The 17,689-nt window shown below is 46.0% G+C and overlaps 2 protein-coding genes across 2 annotated transcripts; both read left to right on the top strand.

The window, feature by feature from the left end:
* Positions 1–4,945: 4,945 nt before the first annotated feature.
* Positions 4,946–8,933, top strand: cnpy4 (canopy FGF signaling regulator 4). Its single transcript, XM_056300646.1, has 6 exons — positions 4,946–5,115; positions 5,448–5,574; positions 6,454–6,550; positions 6,716–6,838; positions 6,960–7,077; positions 8,121–8,933. The coding sequence occupies exons 1-6, from the start codon at positions 5,031–5,033 to the stop codon at positions 8,243–8,245; spliced, it is 675 nt and encodes a 224-aa protein (XP_056156621.1). The 5' UTR covers positions 4,946–5,030; the 3' UTR covers positions 8,246–8,933.
* Positions 8,934–12,125: 3,192 nt separating this feature from the next.
* Positions 12,126–17,310, top strand: LOC130130876 (zona pellucida sperm-binding protein 3-like). Its single transcript, XM_056300733.1, has 8 exons — positions 12,126–12,491; positions 13,317–13,432; positions 14,316–14,419; positions 14,533–14,710; positions 16,396–16,513; positions 16,630–16,712; positions 16,842–16,987; positions 17,187–17,310. The coding sequence occupies exons 1-8, from the start codon at positions 12,237–12,239 to the stop codon at positions 17,294–17,296; spliced, it is 1,110 nt and encodes a 369-aa protein (XP_056156708.1). The 5' UTR covers positions 12,126–12,236; the 3' UTR covers positions 17,297–17,310.
* The last annotated feature ends 379 nt before the right edge of the window (positions 17,311–17,689 follow it).

Genomic DNA, 17,689 nt, shown 5'->3' with positions numbered 1-17,689 from the left:
CAAAAGTGAAAAAAAGTCACATTGACCTACAGTCAAAATCAACATGTTTAATGTATTTGGAGCTTACTTTTAAGTGGATATATTTAGGTTGTTGGTCCAGTCATGATTTCAGATGTCAATGGTAATCTTTTAAGCAGGAAAAAAACAACCTACTCTGACGCAACTGGCACCTACCTGCATTACCTATTAAAAGACACTTAAAATTGGACAAGGACACTAATGCTTGTCATTTAGATATCACGTCAAAGATTGGCGAGGCTTAAAAGACAGAGAAACAAAAAGCACTGATTTACCCTTGTTCAACTAACTTGTACAAAAGAGCATTTTTCAGTCTTCGAGTTGTTAATGGGTACAGATCTTAATCCGAATTAAAAAATCGAAACATGAAATAACAAGTGCATTGACACTTGTGATCCAACTGAAGTGTAAACTACCACATATACACATACATTAACCCCTATGAATGCAAGGTAAAATGGTCATCTGAGAGGAGCTCAAGACATGTGTGACTTTGGTATGAGCTGGAGGTAGGCTATCCCAAGGCGAATATACTTTATATTTTACTTGTAGAAGGCTGAGTCAGTGCCATGAAATGAGTAGGTGATGAGGTAAGGCTGGAGACAGTTGGATCTTTAGACCCAGATATCTGATTTCTGTTTAACTTGTGTCATTCGCTATTGGCAGCACATTATGTTCCCTTTTTGCCACTTCAGACTTTGACAAATTACACCTTTACTTGCCAGCACCGTTTTTCCAGCTGACCGCACACAGTTATACACCCTCATCCAAGTCAAATAATGAAGACGCTGGTTATTTCAAATGATGCACAATCTCGTACCTAGTGTATACATCTCAAGGTATGACCCATGCTAGATGCTATGTTAATGCTCATGTTAATGTAACATGGTTTGCACAACGGGACAGGCATGTACGGAGCTGTTTTTAAACTGAATTAAACTCAAAACATTGCGTGGCTGTGTTGTTATTCTATCACTATGCTTTTAAGGATATCACAGTGTACAAATGCCATGTTATTTACATGTAATTGTAATCATCACACATTTGTATGTGTATATGATTCGGATGTGTCAATTTGTCCAGACTATACATCCATCCATCCATCCATTATCCGAGCTGCTTATCCCAGTTGGGGTCACAGGATTCTGGAGCCTATCCCAGCAGTCACTGGGCAGCAGGAGGGGAGACACCATGGACAGGCTGCCAGTCCATCACAGGGCTGACATAATCAAACCTAGGGACAATTTAGTACGGCTGATTCACCTGACCTACATGTTTTTGGACTGTGGGCGGAAACCGGAGAACCCGGAGGAAACCCGTGCAGACACGGGGAGAACCTTGCAAACTCCACACAGAGGACAACCCGGGATGATCCCCAAGGTTGGACAACCCCGGGGTTTGAAGCCAGGACCTTCTGGCTGTGAGGCGGCTGCACTAACCACTGCAGCACCGGGCTGCCCACGCCCATGCCATGTCTATGTCCAGACTAAAACTAATCAAATTGACATATTGTAAATATGGGAAAGATTTTAGTTGAAAAAAACAGTGACGCAGTTTTTTTTCTAAATTCTATTTGAACATGCATTTTAACAAGGTAAATAGTGTATTGATTTACACTTTCTAGTTGAACAATTTCTTCATTCGAAAACTATTTCAATTTTTATTTGTTTCGTTGTGTTTGGTAGTTGTGTCTTTAATTCCAAGGAGCAATGAGAGGTTTGACCCAGATGTGTTCAGATTACAGATTACAGGGCATGTGACCAGCAAACAGCAGGAACATGTCCACTAGAGGACATCACTGTATAAATTTGGAGCTATTGGATTGATTTACAGTGCAGCCATTGCTGCGAGTGCATAGACAATCAAGAGGGGGCTGCGTAGACAGAAATGCATCCATGCACATGCGTTAAAATTGATTTAGAAAAACTGTTTTTAAGGAATCCGTCTTCATAACAGTGACTGACAACATGCAGTGGAAGGTGATAAGCATTGACCAACAATGTATAATCAGTAAACCAGTTTTTGGTTTTTTTCAGTGGATAAGTAGAATATATGGCTTCGTTTCAATGAGAGACATCAGTCCTGGGTGAAATCTCAACATCCCTGTGCAAATATGTGTGTCCTGTGATAAATCTGCACCCCTTGGTTGAACTTTGCCGGAGGTGTGAAGTCCTAAATCGTTGCAGGCCCAACTGTTTTTATTAACAGGAAGGTCCCACGTGCAAGAACGCATGAATGTGACCATCCCTAAACGTCAGAGGAACATCCTGATCCCAAACAACGCTAACCACTTCCTGTTTACTATGAAAAGGTGTTTCTTTAACTTTTATGACATGCTGGTTTCATTCTCGTTTCACGCTCTCTCTCATTGATAATAGGTTACCAGCTTGTTGCTTCATTGCATTTTTGGTTTTGTCTCCGTTGAGCACTTTGTTGTTGTTTCAAAAAGTGCTATAAATAGCCTAAAGTTCTTATGAGTCTGTTATCGTTACTATTTCAGCGTCATGAATACTATCAGAGTTAGCAGTGAGATGTCTGTTATCATACCCACTAAAGTCACGTTAATGTTTAATTACTGAAAATATTGCTACCTTATAATACCTTCCTCAAGTAATATACACAAGCTTAAGGCTCTCAGTATTTGTCAATCATGTGTACGTGCAAATTTGTTCTTACATACCCATGGAATTTTTTAGCCCCAAAGTTTATCTCCCGTTAGGTGTCGCCACAGTGGATCATCCGTTTCCATCTCTTCCCGTCCTCTGCATCTTCCTCAACCATGTGCATGTCCTCTCTCACCACATCCATAAACCTCCTCTTTGGCCTTCCTCTTTTCCTCTTCCCTGGCAGCTCCGTATTCAGCATCCTTCTCCCAATATTCCCAGCATCTCTCCTCCACACATGTCCAAGCCATCTCAATTTTGCCTCTCTTGCTTTGTCTCCAAACCGTCCAAGATGAGCTGTCCCTCTAATATACTCGTTCCTAATCATGTCCTTCTTCAACACGCCGAATGAAAATCTTTGCATCTTCAATTCTTCCACCTCCAGCTCTGCCTCTTGTCTTTTTGTCAGTGCCACTGTCTCCAAACCATATAACGTAACTGGTCTCACTACCATCTTGTAAACCTTCCCTTTAATTCTTGCTGGTACCCTTCTGACACAAATCACTCCTGACACTCTTCTCAACCCACTTCTTCCATTTGATCCTTGGTTCTGCCTTCACTCTCTTCCTCTTCTTGGTCTTCAAAGTCATCCTACAGACCACCATCCGATGCTGCATAGCTACGTTCTCCCCTGTAACCACCTTGCAGTCTCTAATCCCTTTCAGATCGCGCCTCCTGCGCAAGACTCAACTTGTGTGCACCTTCCTCCACTCTTGTACGTCACCCTGTGTTCCTCCCTCTTCTTGAAATGTGTATTCACCACATCCATTTCCATCCTTTTCACAAATTCCACCACCATCTGTCCTCCAACATTTCTCTCCTTGACACCATACCTGGTCATCACCTCCTCATCACCCCTGTTCCCTTCACCAGCATGTCCACTGAAGTCCGCTCCAATCACCGCTCTCTCCCCCTTGGGTACCCTCTCCACCACTTCGTCCAACTCACTCCAGAATTCTTCTTTCTCTTCCATCTCACACCCAACTTGCGGGGCATATGCACTGACAACATTCATCATCACACCTTCGATTTCCAGCTTCATACTCATCACTCTGTCTGACACTCTCTTCACCTCCAACACACTCTTGACATACTCTTCCTTCAGAATTAACCCTACCCCATTTCTTCTCCTATCCACATCATGGTAGAAGAGTTTGAACCGATGCACCTGGCCTTACTCCCCTTCCACCTTGTCTCTTGCACACACAGTATATCTACCTTCCATCTATCCATCATATCAGCCAGCTCTCTCCCTTTACCAGTCATAGTGCCAACATTCAAAGTTCCAACTCTCATCTTCACACTCCTACCCCTCCTCCTCTCCCGCTGCCTCTGGACATGCCTTCACCCTCTCCTTCTCCTCACCCAACAGTAGCATAGTTTCCACTGGCACCCTGCCGGCCAACGGTACCGGTGGTGTTCGTTGGTAACCCAGGCCTCGTCCAAGCCAGTATGGAAATCTGATTTATGATCCGCATACTTGATTTGGCAAAGGTTTTATGCCGGATGCCCTTGCTGAAGCAACCCTCCCCATTTATCCGGGCATGGGACCAGCAGTAAGAATGTACTGGCCTGTGCACCCTCAGTGACTGAGTTAGTGTAGAAACTGGGCAACCCCTGAATTTAGACACCAATTGGCTAACATTGATGTCTTTGCAGGCCCGCGTGATTGCTTGTTGCAAGAGGTAGACAATAGATGTTGGGAGGAAGAAATTACAAATAACCACCCGGCTTTGTTCTGCCTGTCAGACAATCCCGAGAGCTAAAAAAATTCTATGGGTGTGTAAGAACAAATGTGTACGTAAGAAAGATTGATGAATGAAGCCCAGTGTTCGCACTTGCCACACTTGACCTTATTCACTTCAATAGCCTCACAGTAAAAACGTTTATTTTAAATCATCCAAATATCAATTTGCGCATTTACTCGTGATTTCGAGGGCAGGAGAACAGAAAATTGAAATTCTAGTGTGACAATGACAACTAAAATTGAAGAAAAAAAACTGCAATAAAAACTAAACAGTGAAACATATTTTTGTTGTAGTTTTAGATGCCTTATTTGATAAATTCATCTCTGGAGCTTTTACATAAATCGACTTTTTTCTTTTCAGATATATTTTAATCAACGTTATTTTCAGTTCATACGTATTTTATTTCATGTATTTTGATCATGTGACGTGTACATCGCACTTTCCACGATCGATTTACTCCCCTTAATCCAAACGCCTCAATCCGCTGCTCACGCCTTTTCGGTTGCAGCGCGCATGCGCAGTTGGCAAGCCTCGTCTTTTCGCCTATGTGGCTACTGTAAAACAAGCGTTAAAACAGCTGTTTGTACAGTAATACATTGAAATGAAACCTTTCCTTCTGGCTTTATTCTGGCTCTGCAGTTGCGCTTTAGCAGACGACGACGAGCGACTGCCAAACAAATGTGAAGGTAGGAATGTCCGACACGTTTGACATGTCACATCTGGGGTAGTTTACCCAGTGTTACTTTATTAACGTTACCGTCTTTTCCTAATATTAAACGGCTAGCTACACTTACCCGCAACAATGTCACCTGTGTGCCACTAACGAGCTAACAGTGTGTGCGCGCGCGCCAGTTAGTTAGTTACAGTTAGTTACATGTATTTGTGTGTGTGCGCGCGCACGTGTGTGGTCTTCTCCTCAGCCTGTCTGTCCACTATGGCATTTGATCATGGCTGGCAGTGACCCGAGTTCGTATGTCTCGCTTGCTTCGTCACGTCTGTCCTCCACCTGTCTTCACAGTGTGCAAGTTCTTGACAGTGGAACTGCAGGCAGCCCTGGAGAGGACGGGTCGCTCCAAAGAGGTGCTGGAGCTCGGGGAGGTCCTAGACACGGGCAAGCGCAGGCGCAAGATAAAATACAACACCTCGTAAGTCTCGTTCGTCGTCTGCGTATCCATATCTCTAGTGTGTACATGTAGCGTCCCTCTGCCAGTCTCCCTGTTTCTCACTTGTGTGTTTTTGTTGCCGTCCTCGTTATTCGCTTGCTCGCCCCTGGAAACGCTGCTACGTGTTAGACTGCTGAATGTCAAAATTTCAGATTTTAGTGACGGAGGAAGCTGCAGAGGACAGGAGGAGATGGAAACGGATGATCCGCTGTGGCGACCCCTAACGGGAGCAGCCGGAAGTACTAGTAGTAGTAGTAGTAGTTTGATTTGAAGTTGGCCTGTAAATACTTTAAATTTAAATTATATTTAAGTTACATGATGTTACAAATTATATTTTTTTAAGCTCTGCGAGGTTAGTTGGCTGGCTGAGTATTTCATTGCCAGTAACACCTGCCACCGCCGTATTGCTGTGCATTTGATAAATACACTCGAAATTGAACATGCTTCTGTTGTAGAGGAGCTCTCAGCCACTGACTTCAGGCTTCTCAATTGAACTGACTGGTTATCACAATTCGCAATTTGTGAATATGTGCAACTTTGAAAGCAGCATCTAACATTTGTTAATGGCTCAGTGAACATATTTTAGCGAAGTATAAAATCCTCTCCTTTGTCTCATCGTTCTTTGGGAAATCCTTCCCTTCAACATTAGATAACAGCAAGATGAAGAGCCACGTACATTCACCATGTCAATAAAATGAGGATTAGGTTAGCCTTTAGTTCACTGGGGCACCATAACAATTTATCCGCTCTGGTCCAAACCAGAAAGAGACGGAAATTATAGCAGCTGTAAAAGTTTCACATCAGGTAGGTTTGAACATTAACCTGATGATGTCTCGGTTAAGTTTTCCGCTCTGGTTCCAGGGAAACCCGACTGACAGAAGCTGTGGACAACATATGTGAAGGCATCCTGCAGTATAATGTCCATGCAGAGAGGCCCGGCAGCCTCCGTTACGCCAAGGTAAGTTGCAAGATACCGAATCCACATATCTGTAAATAGCTGCCTCGCTTACCACCATCAGTTGAATATTTGATAGCTTTTTGACAGATGCACACTACGATATTCATTGAGGAACACTGAACAGCACTGTTGAGGGGTTAAAAAGCAGTTGGTGTGCCTTCGCAGGGCACCAGTCAGACCATGGCCACTCTGAAGAACCTGGTCAACAAGGGCGTAAAGGTGGAACTGGGCTTGCCATTTGAGCTATGGGACGAGCCCTCTGTGGAAGTGTCAGACATGAAGAAACAGGTACTTAAGTAAACTTTTTCAGTATACACTGCAACCCCATGACTTAGGAAGCTGCAATATTCACCCTCCATATCATTTTGAAAATGTGTGTGTGCCTGCATGGATGTGTGCGTTTACCTAGTGTGAGACGATGCTGGAGCAGTATGAGGACATAGTGGAAGACTGGTACTTCCATCATCAGGACAAGCGGTTAGAGAGCTTCCTCTGTGAAAGCCATGTCCTCAAGATGTCTGAGCAAGGTGGGTCATGCTCTGTGTCTCATATACTTAATTGGAGATAGATATATCACTCATCAATGTGTTTTGCATTACCAAGTAGAGTTATCTATCCATCTATCCATCTGTCTGTCTGTGGATATATAATAATGTATCTCACTAGCCATGTCACTATAGGACATGAGCATTGTTTTTTGTTCATTTTCAAGCCCTCCTCTACGAGTCACTAGAATATCTTATGCTGTATATCTACTGGAAAACTGCTGGCGTACCGTCATGCTAGCCCTCAAGGCAGACTAGTGCTCTGACTGGTCCCTGGATGAAGTACATCTGACTTCAGATTGACTCCATTGACATGTAGTGATTCAAAACCTCGGAGTGAATTTCTGGGTAACCATGGGGCTCGAACGTTTACTCATAAAAGTTTAACTTCAGGGTCATCCGGGTAGCGTAGCGGTCTATTCCGTTGCCTACCAACACGGAATCGCCAGTTCGAATCCCCATGTTACCTCCGCCTTGGTCGGGCGTCCCTACAGACACAATTGGCCATGTCTGCAGGTGAGAAGCTGGATGTGGGTATGTGTCCTGGTCGTGGCACTAACGCCTCCTCTGGTCGGTCGGGGCGCCTGTTCAGGGGGGAAGGGGGAACTAGGGGGAATAGTGTGAACCTCCCACGCGCTACGCCCCCCTGGCGAAACTCCTCACTGTCAGATGAAAAGAAGCGGCTGGCGACTCCACATGTATGGGAGGAGGCATGTGGTAGTCTGCAGCTGCCCTGCCCGGATCAGCAGAGAGGGTGGAGCAACGACTGGGACTGCTTGGAAGAGTGGGGTAATTGGCCGGCTACAACTGGCAAGTAAAAGGGGAAAAAAATCTGAAAAAAAAAGTTTAACTTCAGTGGAAAGTCAGCTTCTCTGTTTCAATGGAAAGTAATGGAATGGAAGTGTAGTTACTGTGTCTCCATACTAGAATATCTCAAAGGGCTATTTAGTGGCAATGCACAGGAAATGGAAAGGTTCCCAAACTCCTCAGCTCTAAAGTTGTTGTTGATTCTCTCGTTCTCTCAGAATGTCTGAAGGAGGTGTGGAAAGGGGACCTGGGGACCAAGGGAGGAGAGAAGAGGAGATCAGCAGAGGAGGCTGAAAGTGACGTCGTTGACGATGTGAAGACCCATGATGCTGGAGAACTGTGAGGGGAAACCGATGACGATCTTCAAGACTTGACTTCAGTAAGCAGCTCAGCACCACATCATTTGACGTTGTCTCTCCTCGACGTGTCTTCGGCAATATTCTTGGAGCCGAAACACAGCCTTCACCTTTTTAGAAAGAGGATTATGCTGAGATGTTACTTACGAGCAATATTTTCACTTTTGGCTGAGTGGTAAGCCAGTCACAATATGGATAAACAAATAGTTGTCTTTTCCTTTTCATGTTTTCAAAACTGTTCTTGGAGCTAAATCATTGTACCGACTTCTGGGAGAGATACCATTGAGACATTTAACCAGATTTATGCAAATTATCTCCCATGTCCTCGTAGCAGTTTTGTAAAATATATTCATGTACATTTTTAGAACCTGTTGCATCCTTTGTCATACCCCTATCTGTTTTTATTGTCACCCGATGCCAAATATTGATACACTCTTTTACTATTTTGTGAATTTTGCTACACTAAAGCTACAAAGAAGGTAGTTGATGATGTAGGAAAAGGAGATTTGGTACCATGTCAGACAGATACACCTTTTCAGTATTACTTTATTGTGAATGCTGTTACTCTTTTACTAGCCAGTATTTGTACGTAGCTACTTTTGGATACTCTTGAATTATTTTTTAAAGCAAAATGCAATATGTACAGTTTTTCCATCGTGAATAAATGATTTTGTATGACAGCACGGGTCGTTCTGTTTGATTCTTCACGTCTGATAACAAAATGCTGTGCCCTCACATGATACCGATGGAAACGGTCAAATCCGCTGTGGCGACCCCTGGGAAACAGGGAACAAGCCGGAAGAAGAAGAAGAAGAAGAAGAAGGAGGAGGAGAAGGAGAAGAAGGAGAAGGAGAAGAAGAAGAAGGAGGAGAAGGAGAAGAAGAAGAAGAAGGAGGAGGAGAAGAGGAAGGAGGAGGAGGAGAAGAAGAAGAAGACGAAGAAGAAGAAGGAGGAGGAGGAGGAGGAGGGTGCTCTACTACTACTACCACTTTCGGCTGCTCCCGTCAGGGGTCGCCAGAGCGGATCATCCGTTTCCGTTTCTTCCTGTGCTCTGCATCCTTTGTGGGTCCTTCGTGGATGTGGAGGAAAAGGCAGATATGCTTAAATTCAGTGGATTGTCTCGTCTGATCCAGTGCTTGAAGCGGGGGGGGGGGGAACCAGTGCCAGTACCCCCCTTACTCACATGTGTTTCACACGTGTTTTGTTTTTGTTTGTTTGGGTTTTTTGTTTTAGATTATTTTCACCTTTTTATTAGACAGTGGCAATGGAGAAGAAGCCAGAACACGAGGGAGGGAGGGAGAGCGGGGTAGGACATTCAACATAGGTCGCCGGCTGGAATGGGACCGGTGAGGTTGTGACAGTGTGGTCATGTGATATGCGCTGTAACCATTCAGCTATGGAGCCCCCCCCCCCCCCCCATTCACATGTTGCCGTGTGTATCGGCAACCTTCGTTTTATTCTGAATTTCTGCAGTGAATAAAAGATACTGGGAGACACTGCTGATGTTCACAACACATTTATTTAATCAAGGGGACACCCGTTTCAACTGTGCGTACGTTGCGTTCCAGACAACTCGGGAATCGAGATTTTCTAACCTCCTCCTAGAGACAGCGCACCGGAACGCCGCTCGAAGTTAAAAGTTCCTACTTGTAAGTTCGGGCCAAATCCATCTCGCCCGACTTCCTGGAGAAGCGGTTGTCTGACGTCACACAACAATGGCAGCATCCATGGAGGCGCACAGTGCCGATGGTAAACCATCCTCTAAGGCAACGTAAAATGTTTGCCCGTATTTAATTACAATAATACATACTATCATATTGTAACGTGCATGGATAAGAAGACACGCTGGCCGCTGGCTGGCGGGTCTGACCCTTTAGTCGAGCGGTTAGCGATGTCTCCTGCGGTGCGGGTGATACGGGTTCGCCTCCCGGCCGCGGCAGTTCCCCTGGTTGCGTTGTCCCCCCGAATTCGCTACAATATAGTTGAAATTGTTCTGCGTCCCGGCTTGGTCGGGCGTCCCTACAGACGCAATTGGCCGTGTCTGCGGGTGGGAAGCCGGATGTGTCCTGGTCGCTGCACTAGCGCCGCCTCTGGTCGGTCGGGGCGCCTGTTCGGGGCGCCTGTTCCGGGCGGGGGAGGGGGAACTGAGGGGGAATAGCGTGATCCTCCCACGCGCTACGTCCCCCTGCCCTGGCGAAAATCCTCACTGTCAGGTGAAAAGAAGCGGCTGGCGACTCCACATGTATCGGAGGCAGAGTTGTAAAAACCAGGTCCAGAACGTAAATGTCCAAACCGTGTATTTGCTCCAACCATGTTACTAAAGATTCGGAGGAGGCACGTGGTAGTCTGCAGCCCTCCCCGGACCGGCAGAGGGGGTGGAGCAGAGATCGGGACAGCTCAGAACAGTGGGGTAATTGGCTGGATACGACTGGGAGGAGAGAAAAAAAAGGGAGGGGGGAATTGTTCTGCGTGTAAACTGATGTCAAAATATGTCGACAATGTTAAGCAGCTGGTCATGGTAAACAATCTCAAAGTTACCGCTGCACAGGAGTTGTTCCTCTGTTTCGTTTGCACGTGCATGGAGGCTCCACTGCTGACAATTAAATTAAATTGTTTATACACTAGTCAATAAAAACACCAGTTTATCACCGTCAGCCATATTATTTTTTTGTTTGTGTAAACTACTAATAAGACACGTTAGCCCCTAGCTAACGAGTCTGACCCTTTAGCCGAGCGGTTAGTGACGTCGCCTTGTGGCGCAGTACACCCCGTATCGAATCCCGCACGGGGCAAGAAAATAACCGGTTACGTTTGGTAACCTGGACAACCTGGAACGCTTGGAGGCGGGAAAGTGGAAATTCCGACCTCGGACTTTGAATGGAACGCAGCTAGCCGCAGACGAGAGAATAGCAGACCGGCGAGAACGGGAACGGGTGAGGGTCATGTGGTGCCCCAGTGCCCCCTGGGTAATGCAGTTTATCTAGGGCCGCCATGACTCGCGCAGAGAACCTGATATGGAGAGGGTAGAAAGGCGAACCGGCAGCTTGTGAGAAGCGCCAGCGCGCTAGAAAAAGTCACGGTACACCAAAGAGTAAAATGTACCAGTGTGTGCCGGCCAACTTTTTTTTCTTTTCTTCTTTCCCCGTGACAACACTTTATTCATGTAATTTCAATCAATCGCAACTCTCCACATCTGTTTTCTATCAATATAACACCAATACTAAATCATCATAATAACACTGCAATACTACTACTACTAATAGTTGTTGTTGACAGAACTGACGAGTCATCCATTCATGATCATGAAACACGGCGTTATTTCACATTATAACGAATTAAAACCGGGAAAATGAACCATCGTGTTGCTATTTCAGCTTCGGTAAAAAAAACGACATTATTCTGTCCCACGGTCACATCCACCTGCCATTTCCACGTCGCGTACCGGCCAACTTGGAGCCGAGGTCGTAGTCCCTCGCCCGCCGCCGGAGCGGTGTAAGGGGCGGGGGCGGGACGGACGTGACAGGCGGAAAAAAGCTTACGATGCGTTTCGCCTTACTGCAAGATGGGTTTTTCCATCTCCGGATAATGAAGCCGGACACAGATCGCATTGTAATGCCAGGTTTAAAGGAGGTCTTACTGTCGTGGTGTTGCGTCATTAATCTAAGATGATTTGTCTCAGGTGTGTCCTTCAACCCGAAACACCCCCCCCCCCCTAGCCCATCTTGGAAATCTGACCAACCTAAATGGTCAAGGGACCTTTGGCAGAGGTGGAAGGTACCCGACGAAAAACACAAACCCAACATCAAAATGGCTCACAACTCTTTATATTGTGCGTTGCCTATACATGCACTGTGTCGGCTGGTGATAATCCAGTGCTACAGCTACCAATCCAAGCCCCTTTTTTTGTCTTTTTCTGAACTGGCGGCCCTCGAAGCCAACTCGCTGGAACCGACGTACAAACCAAACCCCCATCCAACAATGGACCCTAGCATCGGCTTTGACGATCTGGAGTTTAGCCAGCAGACCATCAGGACCGTTGTGGTGAAGTGCCACGAAGACAGCATTGAGGTTACGGTGCGAGCGGATCTCTTTGGCCTCGGGTTGCCTGTGGAGCCCAAGCACCTGAGTCTGGGGCCTGCCGACGATCAGCAGGACTCCTGCAGGGTCGCGGTATCCGAAGGTGGCCTGCACGCCATCAGAGCCCCGCTGAACGGATGTGGAACCAAAGTAATGGTCAGTATGCCTCTTGACCGCCAAGAGCCCAAGCTTTCGTTTGTCCGGTTTGTTTTCTCATACCTTTAATTTGACTTGGTGGGCTGCTTATTCCGGGGATGCCTGCGTGTAAAGGGAATTTATGAAGGTGATATTGACTGCGTTTAAAACAAAACTGGATTTCTTTGTAATGTATATACAATATCCTGACAACTGCTCACCAGTCAATGTTACATATGAAACAAGCGGTTTTCAGAAACAACTAGGTGACAACCACTCATGCATGCGTATCTAAAATCAACTGAACTCTGCAGTGACAGAGGACGAATTGGGTTTAGTGCATTTCCCAACACTGCCACCTAGTGGTCGAGTTTTGACACTGCCTTTCTATGGCAAACTTTTAGCCTTTTTTATATATTTATCTCAATTACGCCTTTCACTAGCTAAAATATCAATATCCATGCTAGATGGCATAAATTAAATTACACCTGTGTTTTCAATTTAAGATACGCAAAATTCCTATTACTGACATCAGAAGTGTGATTTTTCAAAAGGGATCCCAGATGTTTATCAAAACCTGAATTTCTGATATCCACAATTAAATTCACGATAAACAAGCAGCATTTATTTCTGAGGTAAGCAGATGGATTTCTAATCTTAACACTTTGAAGTCCTGAGAATCAACAATTGGATATTTTAATTGGTGAAAACTGAATTTCCTGTTTATATTTGCTACATACACACGTGTATATATATATATATATATATATATATATATATATATATATATATATATATATATATATATATATATGTGTGTGTGTGTAATTTGTGCCTCCCCCCCAGTTGACAGAGGACGCTGTTGTGTACACCAACGTGCTCCTGTACAATCCTGTACCCCTGTCCCGGGATGCTGTTTACATGGAGGGCGCTTCCATCCCAGTACGCTGTGAATATGGAAGGTACGACAGACAACAGAGCTTTTCCACTTAAGCCATTTTGACATGAAATAGTAGGTAAACATTATTTAATGACATTAACAAAGTTTCTGTTCTGTTGAGGTACAGAGCTATAGTTAATGTTAATATCAACGCCTGTGTTTACCTACTATATCATGTCAAAATGGCTGCTGTAGGGCATCCGGGTAGCGTAGCGGTCTATTCCGTTGCCTACCAACACGGGGATCGCCGGTTCGACTCCCCGTGTTACCTCCGGCTTGGTCTGGCGTCCCTACAGACACAATTGGCCGTGTCTGCGGGTGGGAAGCTGGAGATGTGGGTATTGTGTCCTGGCTGCTGCACTAGCGCCTCCTCTGGTCGGGCAGGGCGCTTGTTTGGGGGGAGGTGGAACTGGGGGGAATAGGGTGATCCTCCCACGCGCTACGTCCCCCTGGTGAAACTCCTCACTGTCAGGTGAAAAGAAGCGGCTGGTGACTCCACATGTATGGGAGGAGGCATGTGGTAGTCTGCAGCCCTCCCCGGATGGGCAGAGGGGGGTGGAGCAGCGACTAGGATGATTCAGAAGCGTGGGGTAAATGGCCGGATACAATTGGGGAGAAAAACCAACCCAGTATCTGTCATCTCTGCCAGCAATGTGTACGTGACACCACTACCAGAGATGAGCAATCTATGGAAACAGAGTCTGGCATGATGAATTATGCAGAGGGTTAAAAACATGTTAACTCACCTCACAGCATATTTTGCCCTTCCTTTTTGTGTTCCGTTCATTTGCTGTACCTGCCAATATTTCAGTGTATTGGGTAATGATTTGTATTGCTTGGCAGCAACACAGAGCTTATTCAGCGGTTTGGGTTGGCACGCAGGTCATATTCTAGTTCTGTCGTAGGAGGTACAGCGTGAGTAGCAGCGCCCTGAGGCCTACCTGGAGTTCTCTCACCGCCACCCAGGCAACTCACCTTGACCTGGACTTCCACCTCAGGCTCAAGACAGGTAGGCTGGTCTCAGTTGATCTCTAGTCTGAGTGCACATTGAATCATGAATTTCAGGCGATGCATTTTTTGCTGTCCCAGAGAAGTCTCCGGAAATCTTTTCTCAATTCTCAGGTGACTGGAGCCGCGAGAGGCAGTCATCTGTCTACTATCTGGGCGACATGGTCAACATGGAGGCCTCCGTGGACGTGGGAAATCACCTTCCTCTCTCCCTGTATGCAGACAGATGTGTAGCTACTCTAGCCCCAGATGTGAATACCCTCCCTAGGTACTCCTTTATAGACCACAATGGGTGAGTACAGCACAACGTGTCAACTAGTCTTGCAGGGCCACACATGACTACGCCACTACAAGAATACATGTATATACTTAAATATGTGTATTGTCGTGAGACTGCATGTCAAACTATGAAATCACATTCTGTGCATAGTATACATTGAAGAATGAGGCCGTAGTTGAGGACAGCCGCTCTGATCTGACATCTGCCTTGCTACTATTAGATTAGAGATGGTTATGTTTGGGTTTGGTGTGCTGAAGGTCAGAGGAAGGATCTGGGAGGCCGGCTGTAAAGCATTGTAATCTGTGTTGAATGTAAATTAGGGTTAAAAGGCATCTCAGTGGATGTCCCTGGGCGGCACAGTGGCGCAATTGTTAGCACTATTGCCGCACAGAAAGAAGGTTCTGGGTTCGAACCCCAGGGTTGTCCAACCTTGGGGGTCATCCTCTATGTGGAGTTTGCATGTTCTCCCCGTGTCTGCGGTGGGTTTTCTCCGGGTGCTCCACCATCAAAAAGACATGTGTGTTGGGGTTAATACTCCTGTCTGTGACCCTGACCAAGACATGGTAAGATGAACTGGAGTTGGTCCCCGGGTGCTGCACGGCGGCTGCCCACTGCTCCTAGCTACACAGCTAGGATGGGTCCAATGCAGAGCATAATTTCCCCACGGGGATCAATAAAGTATCTAAAAAAAAAAATGTCCAAAACTACGGTCTCATTCATCGACACATTGACATGAATCGTATGCATGTTACAAAAAGTTGCCAATCCTGGTATTTTGGGAAGTGCAGTTGAGTTGTGCACCAAGTGGGCATGGCAGGCAATGCAATAACAGATTTAGGAGTAAACACTTAACTCCCAATTGGTGACAACAAAACGGTGCAAAAAAAAAAAAAGGAATAGAAAAGTGGGCACTGGGACAACAATGGAAGCAGAAGCCTGTCAGTCATCCCTTGTCAGATCAGGACCGTCCCACATGTAGCATCACCAACTGAGTGTCTAAGAGTCTTGGAAAATAAAATGGAGCTCTCCTACATACATATATATGAAAAACCTGAATGCTTCACTCCTACAGTGAGCGGGTCTGGGGGCTCTCTTATGCTGTGGGGGGCATTTTCCTGGCATGGTTTGGGTCCACTTGTCCCCTAAGAGGGAAGTTGTCACTGCAAATCAATACAAAGTTATTCTGAGTGATCATCTTTATCCTATGATGAGACACCTCTATCTTGATGGCAGTGGTCTCTTCCAGGATGACAGTGCCCCCATCCACAGGGCATGAGGGGTTACTGAATGGTTTGATGAGGATGAAAATGGTGTAAATCATATGCTATGGCCTTCACAGTCACCAGATCTCAACCCAGCTGAACACCTATGGGAGATTTTGGACTGACGTGTTGGACAGCGCTCTCCACCACCATCACCAAGACGCCAAATGAGGGAATATCTTTTGGGAGAATGGCGCTCCATCCCTCCAGTAGAGTTCAGAGACTTGTAGAATCTCTGACAAGGATCACTGAAGCTGTTCTGGAGGCTCATGGAGGACCAACACCTTACTAACACACCTTATGTTGGCTTTTCCTTTCATTTGTCACCCGCCTACACACACACACACACACACACACACACACACACACACACAGCAGACAGAGCCGGACTATTCATTCATCCAGACAGAATGAGTGTCTCTCTGTTCCTCTCAGGTGTTTCATAGACTCCCAGCTGTCTGGCTTCGGCTCCCGTTTCCTGCCCCGCGTCCGGGACGAAGTCCTCCAGATTCAGTTCCAGCCTTTCCTCTTTCACCAGGATGTCAGAAACAACGTCAGCACCCCAACTGTTTTTTTTTTCATCTATCCGTCCTTCATTTTGTTAGTGTTTCTCTTATGTGTGCAGTATGTGACATGAAACCTCATCCTCCCATGCATCTCATTATCTAGATCTATATAACGTGTTACCTGGTCGCCGTGCCCATTTCAAAGAAGGACCCGGTCAAGAAGGCCTGCTCTTACATTGACGGGAGGTCAGTTTCACTGCAAGATAACATCCTTTAACATTCAAGTCGTCGTCTCGGCCAGCAACCCATCTGTATAAAGACGCCGAGGCGTTGAAAACACAGGGAAGGCTTAACCCTTTCTCCTCTGTGAACGAGGTGGAGGTCAGTGGACGATGACGACAGTATCTGTGAGAGCTGTGGGAGGCAAGAGGAGACCAGTCACACCATCGGAGCCAAACCAGCTGCTCACCACACTGACCAGCGGGGAACGCTGACAAGGAGAAGCCTGGATACCAGATGGGGTATTGCATTTGAGCCCAAGTATATGGATTATTGAACAGAAATGGTATAAGATCCTGGGTGTATAATTATGGACATGCTTACACATGCCAATTAAAGATGTTTTCAGTGTACTGGTGATTAATCATCTCATCGTGGCTCATAAATGTGATTATTGCATACATGCAAGACTGGTTAAATACACTTGTTCTCTTGTCCCAGAGTTACACGAGATGATGACCACCCTGGGCCCTTTGGTGTTCCTTCCCCTGACAAGCTGGAAAACGTGGAAACCTCATGTAGCTCAACTGGAAAACAAGAGAATTAAATAAAGACGGCAACCAGGTTGTTAAAGACTGTTCACTTTGTATATAGTCGCCTGTGATGTTGACCTTGATTTGAAATTCGTGAGTTTCTGCATATTTTTATTTAGATTGATACTGCCAACGATAAGGTGGCATCAAACTACAGATAGGCTGTTTATACTATGCTGAAATCCATCCATCCATCCATTCATTATCCGAACCGCTTATCCTGCTCTCAGGCCCACGGGGATACTGGAGCCTATCCCAGCAGTCACTGGGCGGCAGGCGGGGAGACACCCTGGACAGGCCATCAGGCCATCACAGGACCCACATACAAACACCTAGGGACAATTTAGTACGGCCGATTCACCTGACCTACATGTCTTTGGACTGTGGGAGGAAGCCGGAGCACCCGGAGGA

The sequence above is a fragment of the Lampris incognitus genome, chromosome 20, assembly GCF_029633865.1.
Source record: "Lampris incognitus isolate fLamInc1 chromosome 20, fLamInc1.hap2, whole genome shotgun sequence".
In the NCBI taxonomy this organism is placed as follows: Eukaryota; Metazoa; Chordata; class Actinopteri; order Lampriformes; family Lampridae; genus Lampris; species Lampris incognitus.
This window is presented reverse-complemented; position numbering and strand designations above follow the sequence as displayed.